Source organism: Anopheles coustani, chromosome 3, assembly GCF_943734705.1.
Source record: "Anopheles coustani chromosome 3, idAnoCousDA_361_x.2, whole genome shotgun sequence".
NCBI classification, from domain to species: domain Eukaryota; kingdom Metazoa; phylum Arthropoda; class Insecta; order Diptera; family Culicidae; genus Anopheles; species Anopheles coustani.
In genome coordinates, this window is record NC_071288.1 from 95,658,109 (window position 1) to 95,678,049 (window position 19,941).

A 19,941-nucleotide genomic window follows, 5' to 3' on the forward strand; every position below is an offset into this window, starting at 1 on the left:
CCATTTTTCGACCGGCATGACGCAGACAATTTTCATCGAAGATCCATTTCGTATGCACGAGAAATGACCAATTGCAATAACTTGCGACTTGTGTCTTTCCCGCGAACACATTCCGTTTTCGTTTCGTGCCACATAATTTTTATCGTTATCCGTTTTGGAAACAATTATTTCGTCGCGAAGGAATTATCATACTTTTGTCAACTCTTGGCTGCATTCCTTTGTCCAAACATCAACCAGTGAACGATCTAATTGGATCCGTCAAGATAAATAGATGGCGTGATGATGGGTCTCATGGGTCAACGAAGGTTTCGTTTTCTTTTAAAATATAGGTCATTCGAGGGTTCCTCGTCAAATTGCTTGAAGCTTGATGCTTGCACGAATTATCATGGTGGCACATGGAACGGGACAACTGACCTGAACTCAACTGCTATGTCGTTTTGAGGTTAAACATGTCCACGCTGTTTAGCGATAGAATATTGATGTGCGAGTTATTCGAAACAACAACCGATACGACGTGGTTAACATAGTGGTGCTTTAAATGATTCCTGTTCGGAAACCACAAGTCCTCAATGTTTCACCTAACCATCGTTGCGATTAATTTTTCAGCATGTATACTCGAGAGACCACATACCGTGAATGACAAGTGAGTGGGGGTAAAAAAGGACGAAATAAACCTCTAATGGACGCAGGACGTTGGGTACGGGGAAAGCCAAACAAATCTACACAAATTAATGACAAACACACGCCACCGGTCGTGTATCAAAGTGTCGGGTTGAGTCGCCCCCGATTTCCGCATATGACGTACAGTTGCGTACGTTGACTACAAGTGAAGTGCGTCGTCGATTCTCTATTCCGGCAAAGGGATGGTGTACAAAGCACCAGGCACCTCCACCTCGTCACGTGGTGTGTCACCGCAACGGCCGCCACACCAGCACAAGCACCCGTCAACAATGCCATCGTCCTCGTCGTCGTCATCCCTGGCTCGCGGTGGCCAATCGCTGATGAACCTGAACAACTACCGAGATAACACGGTCGTCCGGGGCCGACGCCGGGACGCTTTTCACACCAACGGAACGGTGCGCAAAGTTAACAACACCGGCAGCGATGTGGCGGCCGGTGCCGGCATGAAGCGATCCAACAGTCTCAACAATAAGTACAACAATGGCGCCCAAGCCCGGCGCTCCAACAGTATCGAGCGAATGAACAACGGAAAGGTGTACCGGGGACGTAGTCCGTTGCGAAATTCCACCTCGAATTTGAACGCCGGCGGAACGGGATTTGGGGGAACCGGTGGCGGAGGTGGCCGCAACCAACCTATTCTGGTCCGTTCGCGAGGAAATGAGTAAGTAGAAAATCCTGGGACCTTTGCAAATAACCTTCAATTCACCGTCATGGTCATTAGAACGTCTTATGGAAAATGTTTCCATCGTGAAAGCGTAACAATGTGGTACCAGAGGTGAATGCTCGCAACCTCAGACGTATGCTGAACAATGTGTTTATTAATATTTTCCTTCGAATAGAAGATTAAAACGCAAAATTATAACAACTCAGAAAACATTTATTAATATCTTTGAATCAGAGACATCGATAAATCAAGCGATTATGAATTGCTTTTATTAATATCAATATTACACTTGAGGACAGCCTAGAAAGCGGTCAGGATATCGGTCTGTCATGTAAGAACTGTAGTTTAAAATCACTGACCTTACTCAGGGATTCCTCAATGTGATGTCTCGCTTAACCCAAACCGGAAATTCCTATTCCTCGGCCTAAAAGTGTACAATTTGGTTTGCGTGACACGATTAAAAAAGGCTCCGAGATGTCACGCAAGGTGACGAATATTGAGAGACAGTAGGGCACCACAGAGTTATGCACTTTACAGTTACAGATAGTAAATGTTCATTCCACTGAGCTTTATGAAATGATAAAATAAGTTTGTATTTCAGTTAGACCTTGTTGCCTACAGAGGGTAACCTTGTTGTGAAAGGTTCGATTAGCCTTTAATGCTTCTATGTTGTCATCAGGGTACCAGTTTATTGGTTACAACCACTGGAATGTTCCTCACCAGAAATTACACCGAAATTGGAAGCTATTATCCGTGGCCGCGTTGACGTATTGGATTGACCGTTTCGTAAAGTTTTCGGTCAGTTTTCCGGTGTGGCGTGTTAAAGTGACATGTTCATTACTCATGCTTAGAGGTAGATCGTCCCTGGAAGATAGCCGGAAGCCACACAGCTAGAACTACACGGGGGAACATGAACTACAACTAAAAGAGATCACCCGATGTCAAAAGCGCACGGAATGGCACCGTTCGAAAAATGTGGCCGTAACGCGGAGTAAGCTTCATGTTTGCGGCCCCAAAAGGTCCGTTCAGCCATCGATTGACCACAGGGCTAAAGTTGAATATGTTCATAAAAATCAATATTCGTTTCCGCTATGATCCACTCGTGGTTCCGCTCCGCGTGAACGTTATTGTGGGGCATTATTAGAAATTGTCTGGCTGGCGGCTCCAACTAACGTGTTTGAGCACACCAATGCTGTCAGCTATAATGGTGTGCAGTTAGTGAACACGTACCGATACCCGTTCCGGATACGTAAGGACATTCAGTAGTTTCCAACAGTCTCGCCATGGCTTTTCCATAACATTTTTTCTGGACTGCTGTGGAAATTACCGCTTTTCAGCTTGCCAACTTTTTATCGACTCAATTCTGTAAACTTGCTGGCATTGGCTGGCGAAGGTCAAGAAGGATACATGGGCCCTGTGTGGCCCAAGGAAACACTTCGGCCCATCGTCGGGGTCAATAGACGTTCACTCGAACTTGACACCCCTTAAACTGCGCACTCTTTCAGACGCTCACACCTTGGGTAGAACGCCGGACCCTTATTTGCATATTGTCGACCGTTCCTTTTCCATCCGATGTTGAGCCTGTAAAGTGAGACAAGGAAAAACTAGTTCCTACGTATCAGCAATCTTAGTTGGGCGTACAAACAACAATTGTTTTCCCCTAGGTTTTCTCAATGGAGGAATGGAAGTGTTTCAGTTGGACTGCCTTCGCGTGACTATTAACGCTTGTTAGCTTTGCGCGGATTACGGTAAATATGGTCCCTTCTGAAGTGAGTTTTCGTCGTAAAATCCGCTTAACGGTGGAACGGTTGGGTTTCGGGGTTTTGGCTAAGAACGGTTTATTTTTAGTCAGATTGATTATTTCATATTCGTAAGTTGAAAGCTTTAGTTTTTCTTAGGAAGGTCTTTTACAGAATTAGGAAAACTATGAGGCAGTCGTATTGAAAAATATGACCATGAAGTTTTTCAGGGCATTTTTAGATTGGACAGATTGGAAAAATTTTGGCGGAATAAATGGAACACGAATCAAAACGAATTGAAGAGTAGAGTAGATGGATCTAAGTAGGAGTAGTTTTTTCATCAGCTACTTGGAAAGTGTACATGAAAGGGAGGAAACATGTGCTAGAGATCCATTTACTAAGAATGCCTGTATGAATGGTTTCGCAGCATCGGCAGCATGGACAACTTGGATAACATCACCCAGGCGTCGACCGGAAGCAGCAACTCTATGCCTGGCACACCGGAAGATAACATCAACGTCGTCGTGCGGGTTCGGCCACTGAATGCAAAGGAGGCCAGACATGGCGACGAAATGGTGGTGCAGTTTCCTGGCAATGGACAAATAGTGGTACGTAGCAAGCGGTGAAAATGTGGCGGGAAAACTTGTAAAATTATCATCAACTATTTTCCGGTTAGTGCGAGGGAATCCCGCTGCCATCGGGTGGCGCAAGCCAAAAACCGAAACTGTTTTCGTACAACGTGGTCTTCGAACCGGGTGCCACGCAAGATGACGTGCTACAATACTCCGGTATCAAGCGGTTGATCGAGATGGCAATCGAAGGCTTCAGCTGCACTGCATTTTGTTACGGGCAGACTGGATCCGGTAAAACGCACACACTCACCGGGCCACCGGAATTGGTAAAGGCATTACACATTCGTTCGTTTAACTTATAGGGTTTATCGTAATTTTAACAACTTTCCATACGTCGTCTCTACTTGTGTACTTTAGTTTTACAGTAAACCAGATCCTTCGCACGAGGACCATGGTCTGGTGTTTCGTTCGTTTCTTTATTTGTTCAAGCTGCTTCAGGAACGGAAAGATACGAACTTCATCCTGAAAGCCTCCTTTCTTGAGATTTACAACGAAAAGGTAAGCAATAATGGGCCCATTCCCACTCGTATGGAAATCAATTTAAATTATATCGATCACACCGGTCGCATTGCACAATGGAACAAGTAGTGGTTTGCAGACATGAAACTGCGTCATTACTATTTAGAACTTTGCAGGCCCGCATTTACGGTTTATCGAAGAAGCTGATTAAAATTTAAATTTTCATTATCATCAGACCGCAATCCGGAATCCGGAATGGAAGGCTGAACCACCAATCGATTGATTATTGGATGGGCTTGATTTGAATTTTATAGCTCGTCTTGTTTACTCCATCCATCGTGGTATAGATTTCCGAAGCTGATAAGCGATGCTCTTTCCAAAATTAAGCAACCCGAAGGTAATGCACATATTGTGTACCATTCGCTGCAACCGGTGTTGAGCAAATAAATGCCAGCGGTACGGTATCGTATAAAAAATGAATGAATAATTGGATAGTTGCATGACTGGTACTGTCTGTGTGTGGCAAGCTGATGGATCGCTTTCCCTGAGGTGGAGCTTGACTGACCCGTGGTTGGCATAAACCAGGTGCCCTGAAGTCAAACTGACCTTGACTGTGGTTCATAATTTGTATGGCCCATAAATTGAATCGATACGGGAGGGAAGGAAGATATTTTCGCACCATTTACCGTCCACCAGCTCCTGAAACCTGCCAGGACGGTAGAGAGATACCACAGTGCCCCTCCGTTAGATTACCGGCAGGGTAAAGTGGCGTTGATTTATGTATGCAGAATTGAGATCGATTTTTGCCTTGAAATCGAATGTTTTTGTAGCGTTAGACTATAAGCAAAGGTTCTTATTTATTATATTTTTTCATCCGCAGGTTATAGATTTACTCAACCCCGGCACAGCAAGGAAACCACTTGCGGTTCGATGGTCGAAAAAATCGCGTGGTTTTTTCGTGGAAAACCTTTTCACGGTCGACTGTGAAGAGTTGGACGATCTGCTGGCAGTTCTGGAAGAAGGTAAACGGAAGAAGGCCTACGTGTTTAAATTCATCCTGCAACGCGTTTCTTGTTGTTTAAGGCATGCGAAACAGGCACGTTGGATCACACCTGATGAACGATTATTCCTCCCGGAGCCATACGATACTGACGGTGCACATTACCTCGGAGCAGCAAGCGGAAGGCGGTGTTTTCATTTCCAAGCAAGGTAAAATCAACTTTGTCGATCTGGCCGGTAGTGAGATGACGAAGAAAACGCACAGTGAGGGTAAGACACTCGAGGAAGCGAACAACATCAACAAGAGCCTGATGGTTTTGGGTGAGCCTCTTTCTACATGTGCATCATCAAGCCAATTTTCTTGATTTTAATGAACAATGATGTTTTCTTTTGAATATTGAAAGGTTACTGTATTGCATCACTAAGTGACTCAAAGAAGCGTAGTGGACATATTCCGTACCGGGATAGCAAACTGACGAAACTTTTGGCCGATAGCCTGGCGGGAAATGGTGTGACGCTAATGGTTGGTTTCATTTTTGTTGAAAAGTTTCTTGAAAAGCAAACTCTACTTGATGCTATTCTTACAGATTGCCTGCATATCGCCAGCTTATTCGAACCTAACGGAAACGGTCAACACACTTAGGTACGCAGCACGAGCCAAACGTATCCGAACGAAACCCATCATCGTGATGGATCCGCGGGAAGCATTGATCCTGAGCCTGAAGCGAGAAATTGGAGCATTGCAGGTTGAAAATGAGCACCTAAGGACGGCGCTAAATTTGCAGACGGAAGCACAGGATATCAACAGCCAGGTGGACCTGCTCGAACGGAGACCGATTCCAAGCACGCCGCCCAAGGTGGATCTTGATAAAATAACCGACATGGAGAGCAACGAGCTGAAGGAGCTGGTGAAGGTTTACATAATGGAAAACCAAGCCCTGCGACAGGAAAACTCCGAGCTCTACTCTACTCGTGAGCTGATAATCAGGGATCAAGAACTTGTCTGCAGGGAAAACGAGCGGCTATTGAAGAAGCTGGAAGATGTTAATTCGTGAGTACCAATGATCGTATCGTTGATTCAAATGATGGTTATAACACGCGATCGTGTTTATTTCTTTTTCCATAGAGTTTGCTGTCGGTCACCGATCATACCAGCTCGGCCGACGTTTTCGGCAGAGATGCTCAATTTGTCCGCGGCGAGCGGAGATGGCGACGTGCCGAATATTTGGAGAAACCCGCTTAGTTCTAGTGCCGACAGTATGGGCCGCTACCGGAATGAATCGTTGGATGGACGGGTGTCGGCAAACGAAAACAAAATTCCCGATTTAATACAAAAAGAGCTCGATAAACGTAGGATCGGCGACAGGTGAGCATCGAAGGAGGAGGTAAGGCTTAGTATAAAATTGAAAAAGTAATTTTTCCACTTATGTTTCACAGCATAAACACTATCGCCAACAATTTAAAGCGCAACAACTCTTGGGATAATGCTAATCGTGCCGTTGGATCTGGTCAGGGTGTGAAATTAGCCTCTCGTAAAAGCTCCGCAGATAGTCGCCATTCGGATCCAAGTCAGGCGAGGACCTCTCAAACACGGATTATCGAGTAAGTCAACTTTTACGCCCCAAAAGAGCTGCAGTAAACATGGATGCCTGCGTCTCAGAGAATATTCTTCAGATATCTTATTTCGTTAAAGCATGTGCATTTGATGGAATTGGTTTGCGATTTGTATTTTGATCATTACCATCCCGTTTTTAATCGTAGCCTCACGCAAAGCCGCTATCCGTCGGTTAGTTCTAGTGGTGTTTCTCAACCACCCTGGAGAAACACAGTGAAACGAGCATCAAGTGCACAGAAACCGTCGTCGCCAATGTTTCTTCGGAAACAGAACAATCTGCTCGCAAAGAGCAGATCGACAGACGAAGGCATTGTGCCACTGAACAGAAACATATTTGGCAGTCTCCTATCGCTCGATGTCGAAGAAGACATTGCGCTGTTATGATGAAGACAATAAAAATTATTTCTTATTCGATCGCTCGCTGCCTCGTCGGTGATTAGTGTATGTACGTAGATGTTGGTTTTCCGTCCTAGAAATTACGTCTTACTTACCGGTAGATGCAGGATGAATGTTTAACCTGTGTTTGTCTAGTTTTAATGAACTATGCATGAAGCTGCTGAAATTTTGTTTGTCGATACATAATCCCATGCTTAATAGTGCTTACTACTTTCACACTAATCCCCTTTAAAAAGCACTGCCACGCGAAAGTCGAACGAGAAAAGTGTAAAATGAATAATCATAGTGGTTTACTCCTTTTTTATTTGCAGCATGATAAGTTAAAGGACACAGCGGGGAACGACGAGCTTCGCAGAGGCACTTTTTGTGATACAGTACTTTTGAGCAGGGATTTTAAGGTATGGCCGAAAAGAGTGCAATATAGAATAAGCGACAAAATGTAAACAATTACGCTCTACATGCTGGAATAAAACGATAGAACCAATAAAATCGACTTGCAAAGAAAGGAGTTCCAAATTTTTAAGTTAACCATTATTTCAAGTTGTGACCAAGGTTTCTGAAACATGTTGGCGCGCTGCTGCTTCGTTCTAGTGGTGGGTACATCGAATCCCCAAATCCGAATCCCAATCCATCGTTTATTCTAATCTGAATCCCCATCAAATCACAACTGATAACTCGCTTTTTCTGTAACAATAGCATGACACACATTTCCGAAGTGAACTTCACACGCGAGTTCTGTTGATCTCGAATCGCAATAGAATTATATCTTTAGAATCCGTCAGATGGGATTCGAATCTTTGGAATCCGTCTAGGGATTGAATCTTCAAGTCCCTCAAATCCCGATACTGCCAACACTAGTCATTTCGTTTGGCATTAGTCGTGGGTAACACAGGTCACAATTTGTGGTTCAGCAGCGAGAACTTGCAATTTTTACAATTCCAACTACGGCTTACATTTAGTTATTCCGGTGTAACTATTAATTGCTTTCCAACCGAAAGACCTGCAGTCGGTGCACGATCCAGATCGATATTTGATTGCAAGCCAAGCAGCGCAATGGTAAGTGTTGGTATTCATGTATCTCCCGCATCCCACACAAGCCACAATGATCGTTCTGGATGGTACGAAAGATATTACCGGAGTAGCGTGACGCGGTGTAGATCGAAAACTACGTCAATCGAAAGGCATGCAGTGGATGAGTAAGAAAAATACGGCAATTAAACGCAGATCAAATGTAGAAGCATCTGCGAATGAATGCCGGTGCTGCCTAAAAGTAAATCGGCGTGTGTTTCATCATCGAACAAGTCTCTACAAAAGTTACTACGGTTCCGGTGTATTAGAATAATAGTTCGTGTATGCTCTTCGAACAAACAAATAAGTCTATATTGTGTTTTTAATGTTTTACCACAAAGTTATTTTTTTACAAAGTTTAATCAACATTAGCAGAAGTAGAGTAATGAAGCGTGACGCATAAACGTGCACATATGCTACCGGCGACAGGCATTTTGATTTCATTGCTAGGCGAACAAAGTTGTTCTGCGTTAAAAGCTTGTAAGCACGACGTTTTCATTAAGATTCGATTGTTTAGGTATGTAAAGAACGTGAAAGACACGGGATCGCATTTCGAAACGATTCCAGCTTGAACGCAGTGTCGAACGAATCAAAGTTTGGTTGAATTGGGGCAGCAGCGACTGTGGAATTTGCAATTGAGTTGCATTTTGCCCGAAGCAGCGAAGAACGAATTTATTCCGAGGAGTGCGAATGTGTGAGTGCGCGTAATTTTGTGCAGTCGTCGTTGCAGTCCGCGGCGACATGGCAAAGTTAGTGGCCTTATGTTAGAAGAACGATTGACACTCGAAAGCAGCAAACAGAAAAATTCCTTGTTCGGTCTCGTGTGTGTGGTTGCGCTTTTCGCCTTCGCATTGAAATCGGTTCCTCCATGTCGAGTTGAAAGTGTTTTACGTTTCCAATCTACTTCACAGCAACTTTAGCTTAGTCGAGTCGCCCTCTACGATCAAGCAGTCTTCATGGTTGTGTAGCGTGTGGTAAAGTGCTAAATTAGAGTGTTCCAACAGCCCCTGGTTGGTGCCGAGGGCCTGGCATTGTAGAAATCACGTGTAGGAAAACGAAAACGTATCGGACGCTGAAAGTAGCCACCAGCGGTTGGGCCGAAGGAAAGGAAAGAAATCATCCCCGTCTCCGTCTTCGTCACGGACGCACCGGTTTGGCTTAATGTCTAGTGCTGAATTGCGTGACAGTTTCGTCGATCCCCCAGCCGCCAAAAAGCGGAAGCTGCCATCACCGACGCCGTCGCTGACACAGCCGCCCGAGCAGCAGCAGCAGCCGCCGCAGCACACGGAACAGCCGCTGCAGCAGCCGCCGCATTCGTCATCGCCTAGTGAGGGCTTCGCACCATCGTCGGCCGCAGCCGCCGCAGTAGTAGTAATGGCGACGTCCAATAACAATGGCTCGGCTCCCGTTCCGTGCGAGAATAACTCCGTCGGTGGGCAGGAAATCGACGAGGGCCTGTACTCGCGCCAGCTGTACGTCCTGGGGCACGATGCGATGCGCCGTATGGCCCGCTCGGACGTGCTGATCTCCGGCCTGGGCGGGCTCGGCGTGGAAGTGGCAAAGAATGTGATTCTCGGTGGAGTGAAATCTGTCACCCTGCATGACACGGCGGTTTGCACGGTCGGCGACCTCTCGTCGCAGTTCTACCTGTCCGCCGACGATGTGGCCAACGGGCGCAACCGGGCGGAGGCGAGCTGCCGCCAGCTGTCCGACCTGAACCACTACGTCCCGACCGTGGCCTACACGGGCGAGCTGACGGAGGAGTTTCTGCAAAAGTTCCGTGTCGTGGTGCTGACGCTGGCCTCGCCTACCGAGCAGCACCGGATCGCAGAGATTACCCGACGTCACAACATCGCGCTCATCACCGCCGACACGCGCGGCCTATTCGCACAGGTTTTCTGCGACTTTGGTGTCGATTTTACCGTGTACGATCAAAATGGGGCCACTCCGGGCACGGCCATGGTTGCCAGCATTACCAACGACGTCGAAAGCATCGTGACGTGCGTGGACGAAACTCGCCATGGCTTTGAAGATGGCGATTATGTTACTTTTACTGAGGTAAGCGAACGCAATGTTGGGTGGGTCGAGTGTGGTGTGTTGTGTCACATACAAATTTCGCTAAAAGCGAAAGGTAGGAACCGTGTGGAAGAACATGCTATGTTGCCGAGAAGAAATTTCCTGCACACAGCAGCACGCAATGCGAAGAAATCATTCACCGTGTACCTTTGTGTGTGTGTGAGTGTGTATGCGCGATTGTGAGCTACTGTAAAATTTTACTCCGCAAGGAAAATGATTTCGAAATCTTGTCTCCGTTGTTTCTCAAGTGCGAATGGAAATCCACATCATGAATTATCATCGCAGATGTGTTTACGTGGGCTGTGCATGGTTGCAAAATTGTTATGATTAAAATGAGCCCAATATCGATTAAAGGATGACATGAGTCATTATTTTCATGTTTTCTTGTTCAATGAATGTTCTAGAACCGTCAGAAGCGCTGGAGTACATAGGGAGTTAGTGGCTCTGAGCTTAAAAAACATCACTTCGAATATCAAACACATTCACTTCATTTCGGTGTTTTCATGCTACGGAACTAAAGCGAATGATGGCATGTTTATTTTCGCTGATGGTACTACCAGTTTTTCTTTATTTGAGCGGTTAGCTGCAGCTCTTCGCCCCATCATCATCATCATCATCGTGATGTTGTTGGCTCAATCATCACACTTACGTGAAAATGCAGCTCGATGAAAGAAGATATACGAACAACAATGGTAATGCGTCGTTGTTGCGTTAACGTTACGTCGTGCTGCGGATTTCTTTGTCCGACGATCGGTTCATCTTTTTTTTTGTTAGTTGTCTCTCTGCTGCTAGAGGTGCAGGGAAGGGAGGGTGGAAAGTGCACCAACATTTAATACCCAAGGTACATTAGCAGAGAGAGCTTGTTTTCCTTCCTCAGTTTGAATCCAAGACATGATTTTCATATGCCATGACAGATTTTTAAGTATGTTTCAGTATTTTTGATCAAATTGTATTAAATTGTTAGATAACACTCATTCGGTCATGATTTGATCAATATACGACCGGAAGACTGATCGGAACGAAGGGCAGGGTGATAGAGTTAATGCATATCGGTTGTACATCAATGTGTATGCGTATTAGCCATGGTAACCGCTAAAGAAGTTGCCCTCGGTTGCCACCGGCACACGGTGGTAATCGATATTTTCGATTTCCCTCGGGGCGACTGCAGGACGTTTGTTTCAAACAAAGCTTCGAAGGCAATCCCGCTTGCTTTTCGAACGAAGAAGTATGCCATGATGTCATGTTTCATGGCTGAAACAAACAGTACAGTAAACTCAATTAGTGAAAATCGATGTGATGAAGTAAGCGCCTACTGATGATCGTCATAACCTTTTTGACCTGGGATTTACCCAAATATACAAAACATAGTAGCGCACGGTTCGTTTGGCAGTTACTTTCCATTTTAAAATTTTTCGAATCATGCCTGGGGAATTGATATTATTTTGTTATTTATTCACATTTTATTGCACGGTTTATGTATAATTAATCTTATTTCTCTCTATTTCACTTTAAGGTTGAGGGTATGACCGAACTGAACGGTTGTACGCCGATGAAGATCAAAGTGCTTGGCCCGTACACGTTCAGCATCGGCGACACGACCAAGCTGAGCCCGTACGTGCGCGGAGGCATTGCGTCGCAGGTGAAGATGCCCAAGCAGATGACGTTCAAGCCGCTGGCGGAGGCGGAGAAGGCGCCCGAATTCATTATGACTGACTTCGCCAAGTGGGACCACCCGGCAAATACGCAGGTTGCATTTACGGCCCTCGGTCGCTACCAGGAGAAGAACGGTCGCCTGCCACGACCCTGGAACAACGCGGATGCGACGGACTTCGTGGAGATGTGTCGCGAGCGCGCGAAAGAGCTGTCCCTCGAGGAGCTCAACGAGTCGTTGCTGACCAAGTTCGCAAAAGTTTGCTCGGGTGATCTCTGTCCGATGAATGGCACCATCGGTGGCATCACGGCGCAGGAAGTAATGAAGGCCTGCACGGGCAAGTTCACGCCGATCTATCAGTACTTGTGCTTGGACGCAATCGAGTGTTTGCCAGAGACCGATCTCACCGAGGAGGAATGCGCCCCGACCGGTTCGAGGTACGATGGCCAGATTGCCGTGTTCGGGCGCAAGTTCCAGGAGGTGCTGGGCAAGCTGAAGTACTTCATCGTCGGTGCCGGCGCGATTGGCTGCGAGCTGCTGAAGAACTTCGCCATGATCGGTGTTGCATCGAAGGACGACGGCGAGATCATTGTCACCGATATGGATTTAATCGAGAAGAGCAATTTAAACCGACAGTTCCTTTTCCGGCCGCACGACGTTCAGCAGCCGAAATCGCGGGTTGCTGCCCAGGCTGTGAAACGCATGAACGGTGACATAAAGGTGACGGCCCACGAGAATCGCGTCGGTCCGGAAACGGAGCGCTTTTACGATGACACATTTTTCAACCGACTGGACGGCGTGGCTAACGCACTCGATAATATTGATGCACGCATCTATATGGATCGGCGTTGCGTCTACTATCGTAAGCCCTTGCTAGAATCGGGTACGCTCGGAACACTTGGAAATGTTCAGGTAAGATAGTTATCAATAATTTGGTTTGGTAAGACAAAGAACGTAGTAATAAGAGTAGGGAATAAGCGTTTTCTGTTTTCCTGGGGATACTGAATGGATAAAAATTCAGATGCCTACGTCAGCATGTTCGAAGATTACTTTTGTTTTGTTTAGCTAAAACCAGAATCAGTTTGTTTATGTTCCTGTTTTCCATGAGATGCTGGACGTTTTAAATTTCAGTTGTCTACGATTAAGACAGGAAGAGCATAGTTTATCGGCTTGTGCTTGCGACCCTTCTGGCGATCATCGCTTTCAAGGAAGTGTACATACATAAGTTGATAATAAATTTTCAATTTACCAATAGAGTTAGATAAAATTGGTTTCGGTTGAATTCTTCTCGGTGTCCATATGAACACAAGTGTTTTCAAATGTTCCTGTTTTCCATGAGATGCTGAACGTTTTATATTTCAGTTGTCTACGATTAAGACAGGAAGAGCATACTTTATCGATTTGTGCTTGCGACCCTTCTAGCGATCCCCGCTTTTAAGGAAGGGGACATACATAAGTTGATAATACATTTTCAATTTACCGTTAGACCTCTATTTTGGTTGTGGTTAAATTTATGTAAAATTTTTTCTGGCACTCCCCAGTATAACAAACGGCTGACCACCGGTTTTAAATAATATACCGTCGGTTAATAGTTCACGGAAATCTCCTCGAAGAAGAGGGGCCAAGAAGTCCCACTCCCACCTCAGATCAGATGTCGTTACCATCTAAAAATAAAAAGCAATTATGAATAAATTCACTCCTGTTTTCCATGAGATGCTGAACGCGTAAAATTTCAGTTTTCTACGATTAAGACAGGAAGAGCATACTTTATCGGCTTGTGCTTGCGACCCTTCTAGCGATCATCGCTTTTAAGGAAGTGTACACACAGAAGTTGATAATACATTTTCAATTTACCGACAGAGTTAGATAAAATTGGTTTCGGTTGAATTCTTCTCGGTGTCCATATGAACACGAGTGTTTTCAAATGTTCCTGTTTTCCATGAGATGCTGAACGTTTTACATTTCAGTTGTCTACGATTAAGACAGGAAGAGCATACTTCATCGGCTTGTGCTTGCGACCCTTCTAGCGATCACCGCTTTTAAGGAAGGGGACATACATAAGTTGATAATACATTTTCAATATACCAACAGAGTTAGATAAAATTGGTTTTGGTTAGATTCTTCTTGGTTTCCGTATGAACACGAGTTTTTTCAAATGTTCCTGTTTTCCATGAGATGCTGAACATGTAAAATTTCAGTTGTCTACGATTAAGACAGGAAGAGCATAGTTTATCGGCTTGTGCTTGCGACCCTTCTGGCGATCATCGCTTTCAAGGAAGTGTACATACATAAGTTGATAATACATTTTCAATTTACCAACAGAGTTAGATAAAATTGGTTTCGGTTGAATTCTTCTCGGTGTCCATATGAACACAAGTGTTTTCAAATGTTCCTGTTTTCCATGAGATGCTGAACGTTTTAAATTTCAGTTTTCTACGATTAAGACAGGTAGAGAATAATTAATCAATTTATAATCTTGCCCTTTCATCAAGCATTTCTTTTTATAAGAAATCAAATATGTGGTCAAACAGATTCTAAATATATTTTCTATTTTATAAATTATCGCCCATTTAGGTAGTTGTACCGTTCTTGACGGAATCGTATAGCTCATCTCAGGATCCTCCAGAAAAGTCCATCCCGATCTGCACGCTGAAGAACTTCCCGAACGCCATCGAGCACACGCTCCAATGGGCACGGGACACGTTCGAAGGCATCTTCAAACAGGCTGCAGAGAACGCGGCCCAGTACATAACGGATCCAACATTCATCGAGCGTACTCTTAAGCTGCCCGGCGTTCAGCCACTCGAAGCTCTCGAGTCGGTGAAGGTAAGCTATAGTGAAAGAAGGGAGAAATCAAACGATTAGTTAGACTCAGTTCGTTAATATTTTATTGTTGATTCTTGGTTTACAGAAAGCACTGATCGACGAAAGGCCGAAAAACATTGAAGACTGCGTCAAATGGGCCCGACTGTACTTCCAGGAGCAGTATTCGAACCAGATCAGCCAACTGCTCTTCAATTTCCCTCCCGATCAGACTAGCTCCACCGGGCAGCCGTTCTGGTCGGGACCGAAGCGTCTGCCGGAGGCGATCACTTTCGATCCGGAAAACTCGCTGCATTTGGACTACGTTCATGCGGCCGCCAACCTGAAGGCGGAAGTGTACGGCATTCCGCAGCAACGCAATCGGGACGCTATCCGAAAGATAGTGGAGGCTGTTGAGGTAAGGTTGGAAAATTATTCATAATTCGTACAGGATCGGTTCCCTTTTGGACCTGCTTGCAAGCGGTTGATGCTTGTTCTTTCAATATTACAACAGTCAAATAATGGAATGAGCTGCTCATCTTATTGGCAAATGTAACATACAATTGGGAGTGTTATCTAATCGCATCGTTAATCTTTTCGTAGGTGCCCAAGTTTACGCCACGCTCCGGCGTCAAAATTGCCGTCACTGATGCTGGCATGCAGGCGGAGGAGAATGGAGGCGGTGTAGGAGGAGAAGAGCTCGATCCCGACCGCATTAGCCGGCTGCAAAACGAGCTGGCCTCGTTAGGAAAGCTCGATTTCACCATCACCCCGCTCGAGTTTGAGAAAGATGATGATAACAACCTGCACATGGACTTCATTGTGGCCGCTTCGAATCTGCGCGCAGCCAACTACAAAATCCCACCGGCCGATCGCCACAAGTCGAAGCTGATCGCGGGCAAGATCATGCCGGCCATCGCTACCACGACGTCGCTTGTCGCTGGCTGCGTCTCTCTGGAGCTGTATAAGCTGGCCCAAGGGTAAGTGTTTTAAATTTCGTTGAAATTAGCGTCCCATCCTCTAACGGATTGGTTGTCGTCCCGCAGCTTTACCGCACCAGAACGTTTCAAGAACGCGTTCCTTAATCTGGCCCTGCCGTTCGTTACCTTCTCCGAGCCGAGCCTGGCGAAGAAGTCGACGTACTACGACAAGGAGTGGACCCTGTGGGATCGGTTCGAGGTGAAGGGTGAGCTGACGCTGCAGGAGTTCCTCGATTACTTCGATCGCGAGCACAAGCTGAAGATCACGATGCTGTCGCAAGGGGTCTGCATGTTGTACGCATTCTTCATGACCAAGCAGAAACAGCAGGAGAGACTGAATCTGCCCATGTCCGAGGTCGTCCGGAAGGTGTCAAAGAAGAGCATCGAACCGCACGTGCGCGCCCTCGTGTTTGAGATCTGCTGCAATGATGAGGCCGGTGAGGATGTGGAGGTTCCTTACGTGCGCTATGTGCTACCCTAAGGCAAGCTTCTTTTAAACCCCGTAGCTTGCAAATTGAATTTCAAACAACAAACAGTACAGAAAATAAAAGCAAAGAAACATAAAAAAGGAAGAAAAAAAAAACAGAACCGATAATCTATAGCAGCAAAATATAAGAGCAGGAAGAAGAAAAGGGAATATCTTACGCGTCAAGTGATTCAATCTAGGTTTTCTTAAGTGGGAGTAGTAGTTCGTTTGGACATTTGCCACGTGCTATTATCGATCGATCGCAAAACGCCACGCGCCACACACTTCATTAACCTGTGCACTTCTGTTTGTCTAGCCTATATGCTTGTCTCTGTCCATTTAGAAAGGATGAAAATAACAATCTTACAAGGAGAAACAGTATTTATCGACACCGAATGAGGATACTGTATTCTTTCTTTCTCTCAAGAATCAGGAGCCGTAGAATCGCTGGTTATGTGGAGAGAATGTGTGTGTGTGTGTTGTGGCTGCGTTTTGAAAATGCGTGATCAGTTAATCCCATCGCGCATCTCGTCATACGTGGTTTGGGAATCGGTAATCGAATTGCCCCATTTTTCCTCTAGTGTGTTTTGAATGTTTTGGACCTCCGTGTAACACTTAGTATTTATTTTATTAATATTTGTACGCGTCTCGTGGAGGTTCCGAGCACAGCCAGGAGAGGTGACCGAAATATAGCGTGCGGGTGTGCGAGCGTAACGAAACAGCGGATTTAGAGTGATAATCGCTCGAATGGATAAAAGCAAAGCTTTTTAACTTGTTTTTTCACACCAGCTTTTAAACTTCTTTTGATCCACGGGGATGTCACGTTTGTCCCGGAATAGAGTCAATGTTCAGGGTAGAAAAAATGGGGATGGATGATGGGGAAAGAGCAGTATATTGAGGAAGAAACTCCCCGAGTCGTTTCACCTTTTTCGTCGTAGTATAAACTTGTGGTAGATAATGAGCAGTGTAGTAGCATCATCTCTGAGAGGAATGCAACTTTGCGCAAGAAGCTGCAGAATTCCCCTCAGTGGACGGCTTTGGCACAATCAAGCTGTGGACGGGAGGTTTTAGGTAAAAGGAGAAAAAGGAAAACAGACCTAACGAGCAAGAAGTACGTTTATCCTCTCCCCTCGAGCTGTAGAATGATGATTGGAAATGAAAAATTCGCTGTTTATTAAATGTACAAGGACACGTAAGAGTAATTGCATTATTTTCTTCCCCTGCCCCCCCCCCCCCGAATGGTAATATTAAAATAAAACAGTTTTTTCGTATCTTATTTTATTTCTAGTCGTCATTCTTCAATGTTTCTGTTTCGATGACCGATCGCTAAGATTTACCCATATTTTTCACCACTTGAAAACACTCAATATGTGTTCAAATTTCGATTTTATTGTTTGCGTTTCTATGAATTCGTATGAATGATTTATCACAATGTTAGGATACATAACGTGTATGTACATAAACAATATAAAGTGCTTCGCCACCCGATGTTGGAAGCACTTGACCTGAATTGGATTAGGCGTTAACATTGTTTTTTTTCTCTAGTTTTACAGTTCGTGCCGTATTTGTAAGACGTTAACATTGTGTTAAAATGAAACACGAAGTCACAGACATAGAATCTACGATTACAATTTTTAGATTGTTTTTCCAACTAAAATATAGTTAAGACAAAAGCATGTCTGTATATTTCAGATTGACCAGGGAGGGCAAACAGTTGAGTAATGGAAACGAATCGAAAATAACTAATGATTAGTCGTATCAGAGTGCAACAATGTTTATGCTTGGCAATCAGAAATTGTTTACTGTGTGGGTTTCTGCTCACTTCCGATGCCTTATGGTTGGAGATCCTCACTCCATGTATGCGCTGACATCATCGATCGTTCCAGCAGATTGTCGCTGCTGTATGGGTCGGCAGTGTTACAAGTGCATCCGTTGCAACCGGACGCATATCGTAGGAACGTCGTAAATTGATTCATATGGTGGTGGTTTAATATAATTTCGCCAAACGTGAAAGTGTTCGAATCGAGTCAAATTATCGCCCAAGGGTTGATCACCGTAATCGCTTTACTTTCAACGCCCACCGGAACTGTAGACGTGCTACTGAATGGTGTAAATTGATAATTCAATTGTCAACTGCAGGTTACAAAGCAATTAGCGGGTTTGTTTCTTTGGCAGGGTATGATAATCTACTGATCGATCACCCGTAATCAATCAATGCGTGGGGGGAAAGAGTGTACATTGACGAGACGTCGGCGAAACAATTGATGTTTTTGACTACTTCTAACACTCCGATCATGGTAGTTCAAGTTAAATGCGATTGATAGCTGGTTATGGAGTCGCTAGAATACTTTGTTTCTGGAATAATTTGGATTTGGGAACACTAGTAAGTTGAATAATTTGAATGTAATCCAATCAAGTGGTAAAATGGGTGTATTTTTCTCTAATCTGTCTTCTCTGTTTTATGCATCGCAGGAAGAAAGGCAAACGGGACAAAGGGATAAGTTAAAAATAAGTTTGACTGTTGGCCAGCATCCGCTACAAAATTTTGTGCGCAGCATGCAAATTGTGCGCATACAGTTGATAAACACCCTATACTCGTCGGAACCTTAAGCGATGTTTTCAAAATAAACGAATTGGATGGAGTTTGAATCAAACGATTGCTGTTCGGAGGAAAGTGCAAGTGGTGCCACTTTGATGTTTATTTGGTTTGGTGGTTGCTGACTAACAGACGAGTGTGTTTCAATTTTGCTGTACACTTCGTTACCATACTTACTTGTGACTTGCTACAGCATCTTTCTACTGTGCGTTATAATCATTCGGATGATTTTTTACGATGGGCTCTTGCAAGCAGAGTTTATTAAATTATACACCCCCATATTGTCCAAACGGTATGGCTAGCAAAGAGTAAACGCTACTTGCTGGCAGCCACAACATGCGTAAAGAGAAGGAGACGCATGAGGTAGAGTTTGTGAAAAAGTGACTTCTTATCGCTAACATCTACCGGAGTGGCTATAAACATGCTGCTGCTACCCTTTTTTTGATGTACCAACCGGAATCCGGTGGACTACGAGCTGCCAAGCTGCCAATAAAATCACTGCCACCGTCGTTGAGCGATGTTCGGGTCGTTTCTCTGCCTTTCGGGTAGAGGATAACTCAGTTCCAGGGGGGCAGGGGCGACGAGGGTGGGACCCATACGAACAGCGCCAGTCTTTGGCGTAAAATAAAAAGATATCGTCGCATGAACCCCGCGATAAGAAGGGTGCCTTGGTGTAGATTTCCGCTTCACCCCGTTTTTGCTAAAGTTTGGCAGTGGCAGTTGAGCGCAGTTTGCTTTGAACTTGGCCGTGGAACGGACTCAGCGCCGACTCGATGGGTTTTCGATTCGTCAACCCGGCCTCGATCGTGCGATTGAATGTGCCTTTTAAAATGTGTCTCTCTGCAGGAATAGTGCAATAGAAACAGTAGTCAAATAGTGATTGAGGTGTTTTGGATCTGTGCATAAGAATATCTTCTCCACTAACAGTGTTTCTGTCAGTTGTGTGATTGGCAATCGTTTAGCACTTGTAGCACTTTTTAAAATACAGCACGTGTTGTAAGTGTAGTAACCATACCGATGGTACAAATGATGCGTTCTCGTTAGATGCCCTTGTATCTTAGAAAATTAAAATCAAAACTATCTTATCGATACAGACAGAGTTCAGCCGACGATAACT

General features: G+C 44.9%; 2 protein-coding genes across 4 annotated transcripts; both read left to right on the forward strand.

Annotated features, from left to right (window-relative positions):
* The first annotated feature begins 863 nt into the window (after nt 1–863).
* Nucleotides 864–7,515, forward strand: LOC131260831 (kinesin-like protein KIF12). The gene is made up of 12 exons (XM_058262664.1): nt 864–1,342; nt 3,512–3,692; nt 3,761–3,982; nt 4,074–4,214; nt 5,056–5,197; nt 5,259–5,495; nt 5,579–5,697; nt 5,762–6,225; nt 6,301–6,540; nt 6,612–6,776; nt 6,936–7,234; nt 7,497–7,515. Exons 1-11 carry the CDS (start codon nt 864–866, stop codon nt 7,171–7,173), a joined length of 2,628 nt encoding a protein of 875 aa, XP_058118647.1. The 3' UTR covers nt 7,174–7,234; nt 7,497–7,515.
* A 555-nt stretch (nt 7,516–8,070) lies between these two features.
* LOC131260830 (ubiquitin-like modifier-activating enzyme 1) lies at nt 8,071–17,419 on the forward strand. Of its 3 annotated transcripts, none has more exons than XM_058262660.1 (7): nt 8,071–8,241; nt 9,165–10,311; nt 11,843–12,892; nt 14,555–14,806; nt 14,892–15,200; nt 15,386–15,762; nt 15,829–17,419. In XM_058262660.1, the coding sequence occupies exons 2-7, from the start codon at nt 9,415–9,417 to the stop codon at nt 16,241–16,243; spliced, it is 3,300 nt and encodes a 1,099-aa protein (XP_058118643.1). In that variant the 5' UTR covers nt 8,071–8,241; nt 9,165–9,414; the 3' UTR covers nt 16,244–17,419. The 3 variants fall into 3 exon arrangements, with proteins under 3 accessions (XP_058118643.1, XP_058118645.1, XP_058118644.1); XM_058262662.1 differs by lacking the exon at nt 8,071–8,241 and adding an exon at nt 8,911–9,076; XM_058262661.1 differs by lacking the exon at nt 8,071–8,241 and having other exon boundaries at nt 8,911–10,311.
* Nucleotides 17,420–19,941: the final 2,522 nt, after the last annotated feature.

Bases quoted from the DNA above. Each gene is read 5' to 3' on its own strand.
- LOC131260830 (XM_058262660.1), top strand. From the start codon at position 9,415: ATGTCTAGTGCTGAATTGCGTGACAGTTTCGTCGATCCCCCAGCCGCC. The intron at 14,807-14,891 runs GTAAGCTATAGT...CTTGGTTTACAG, and splicing joins AAGCTCTCGAGTCGGTGAAG to AAAGCACTGATCGACGAAAG. The intron at 15,201-15,385 runs GTAAGGTTGGAA...ATCTTTTCGTAG, and splicing joins AGATAGTGGAGGCTGTTGAG to GTGCCCAAGTTTACGCCACG.
- LOC131260831 (XM_058262664.1), top strand. From the start codon at position 864: ATGGTGTACAAAGCACCAGGCACCTCCACCTCGTCACGTGGTGTGTCA. The intron at 3,983-4,073 runs GTAAAGGCATTA...TGTGTACTTTAG, and splicing joins TCACCGGGCCACCGGAATTG to TTTTACAGTAAACCAGATCC. The intron at 5,496-5,578 runs GTGAGCCTCTTT...GAATATTGAAAG, and splicing joins CAAGAGCCTGATGGTTTTGG to GTTACTGTATTGCATCACTA.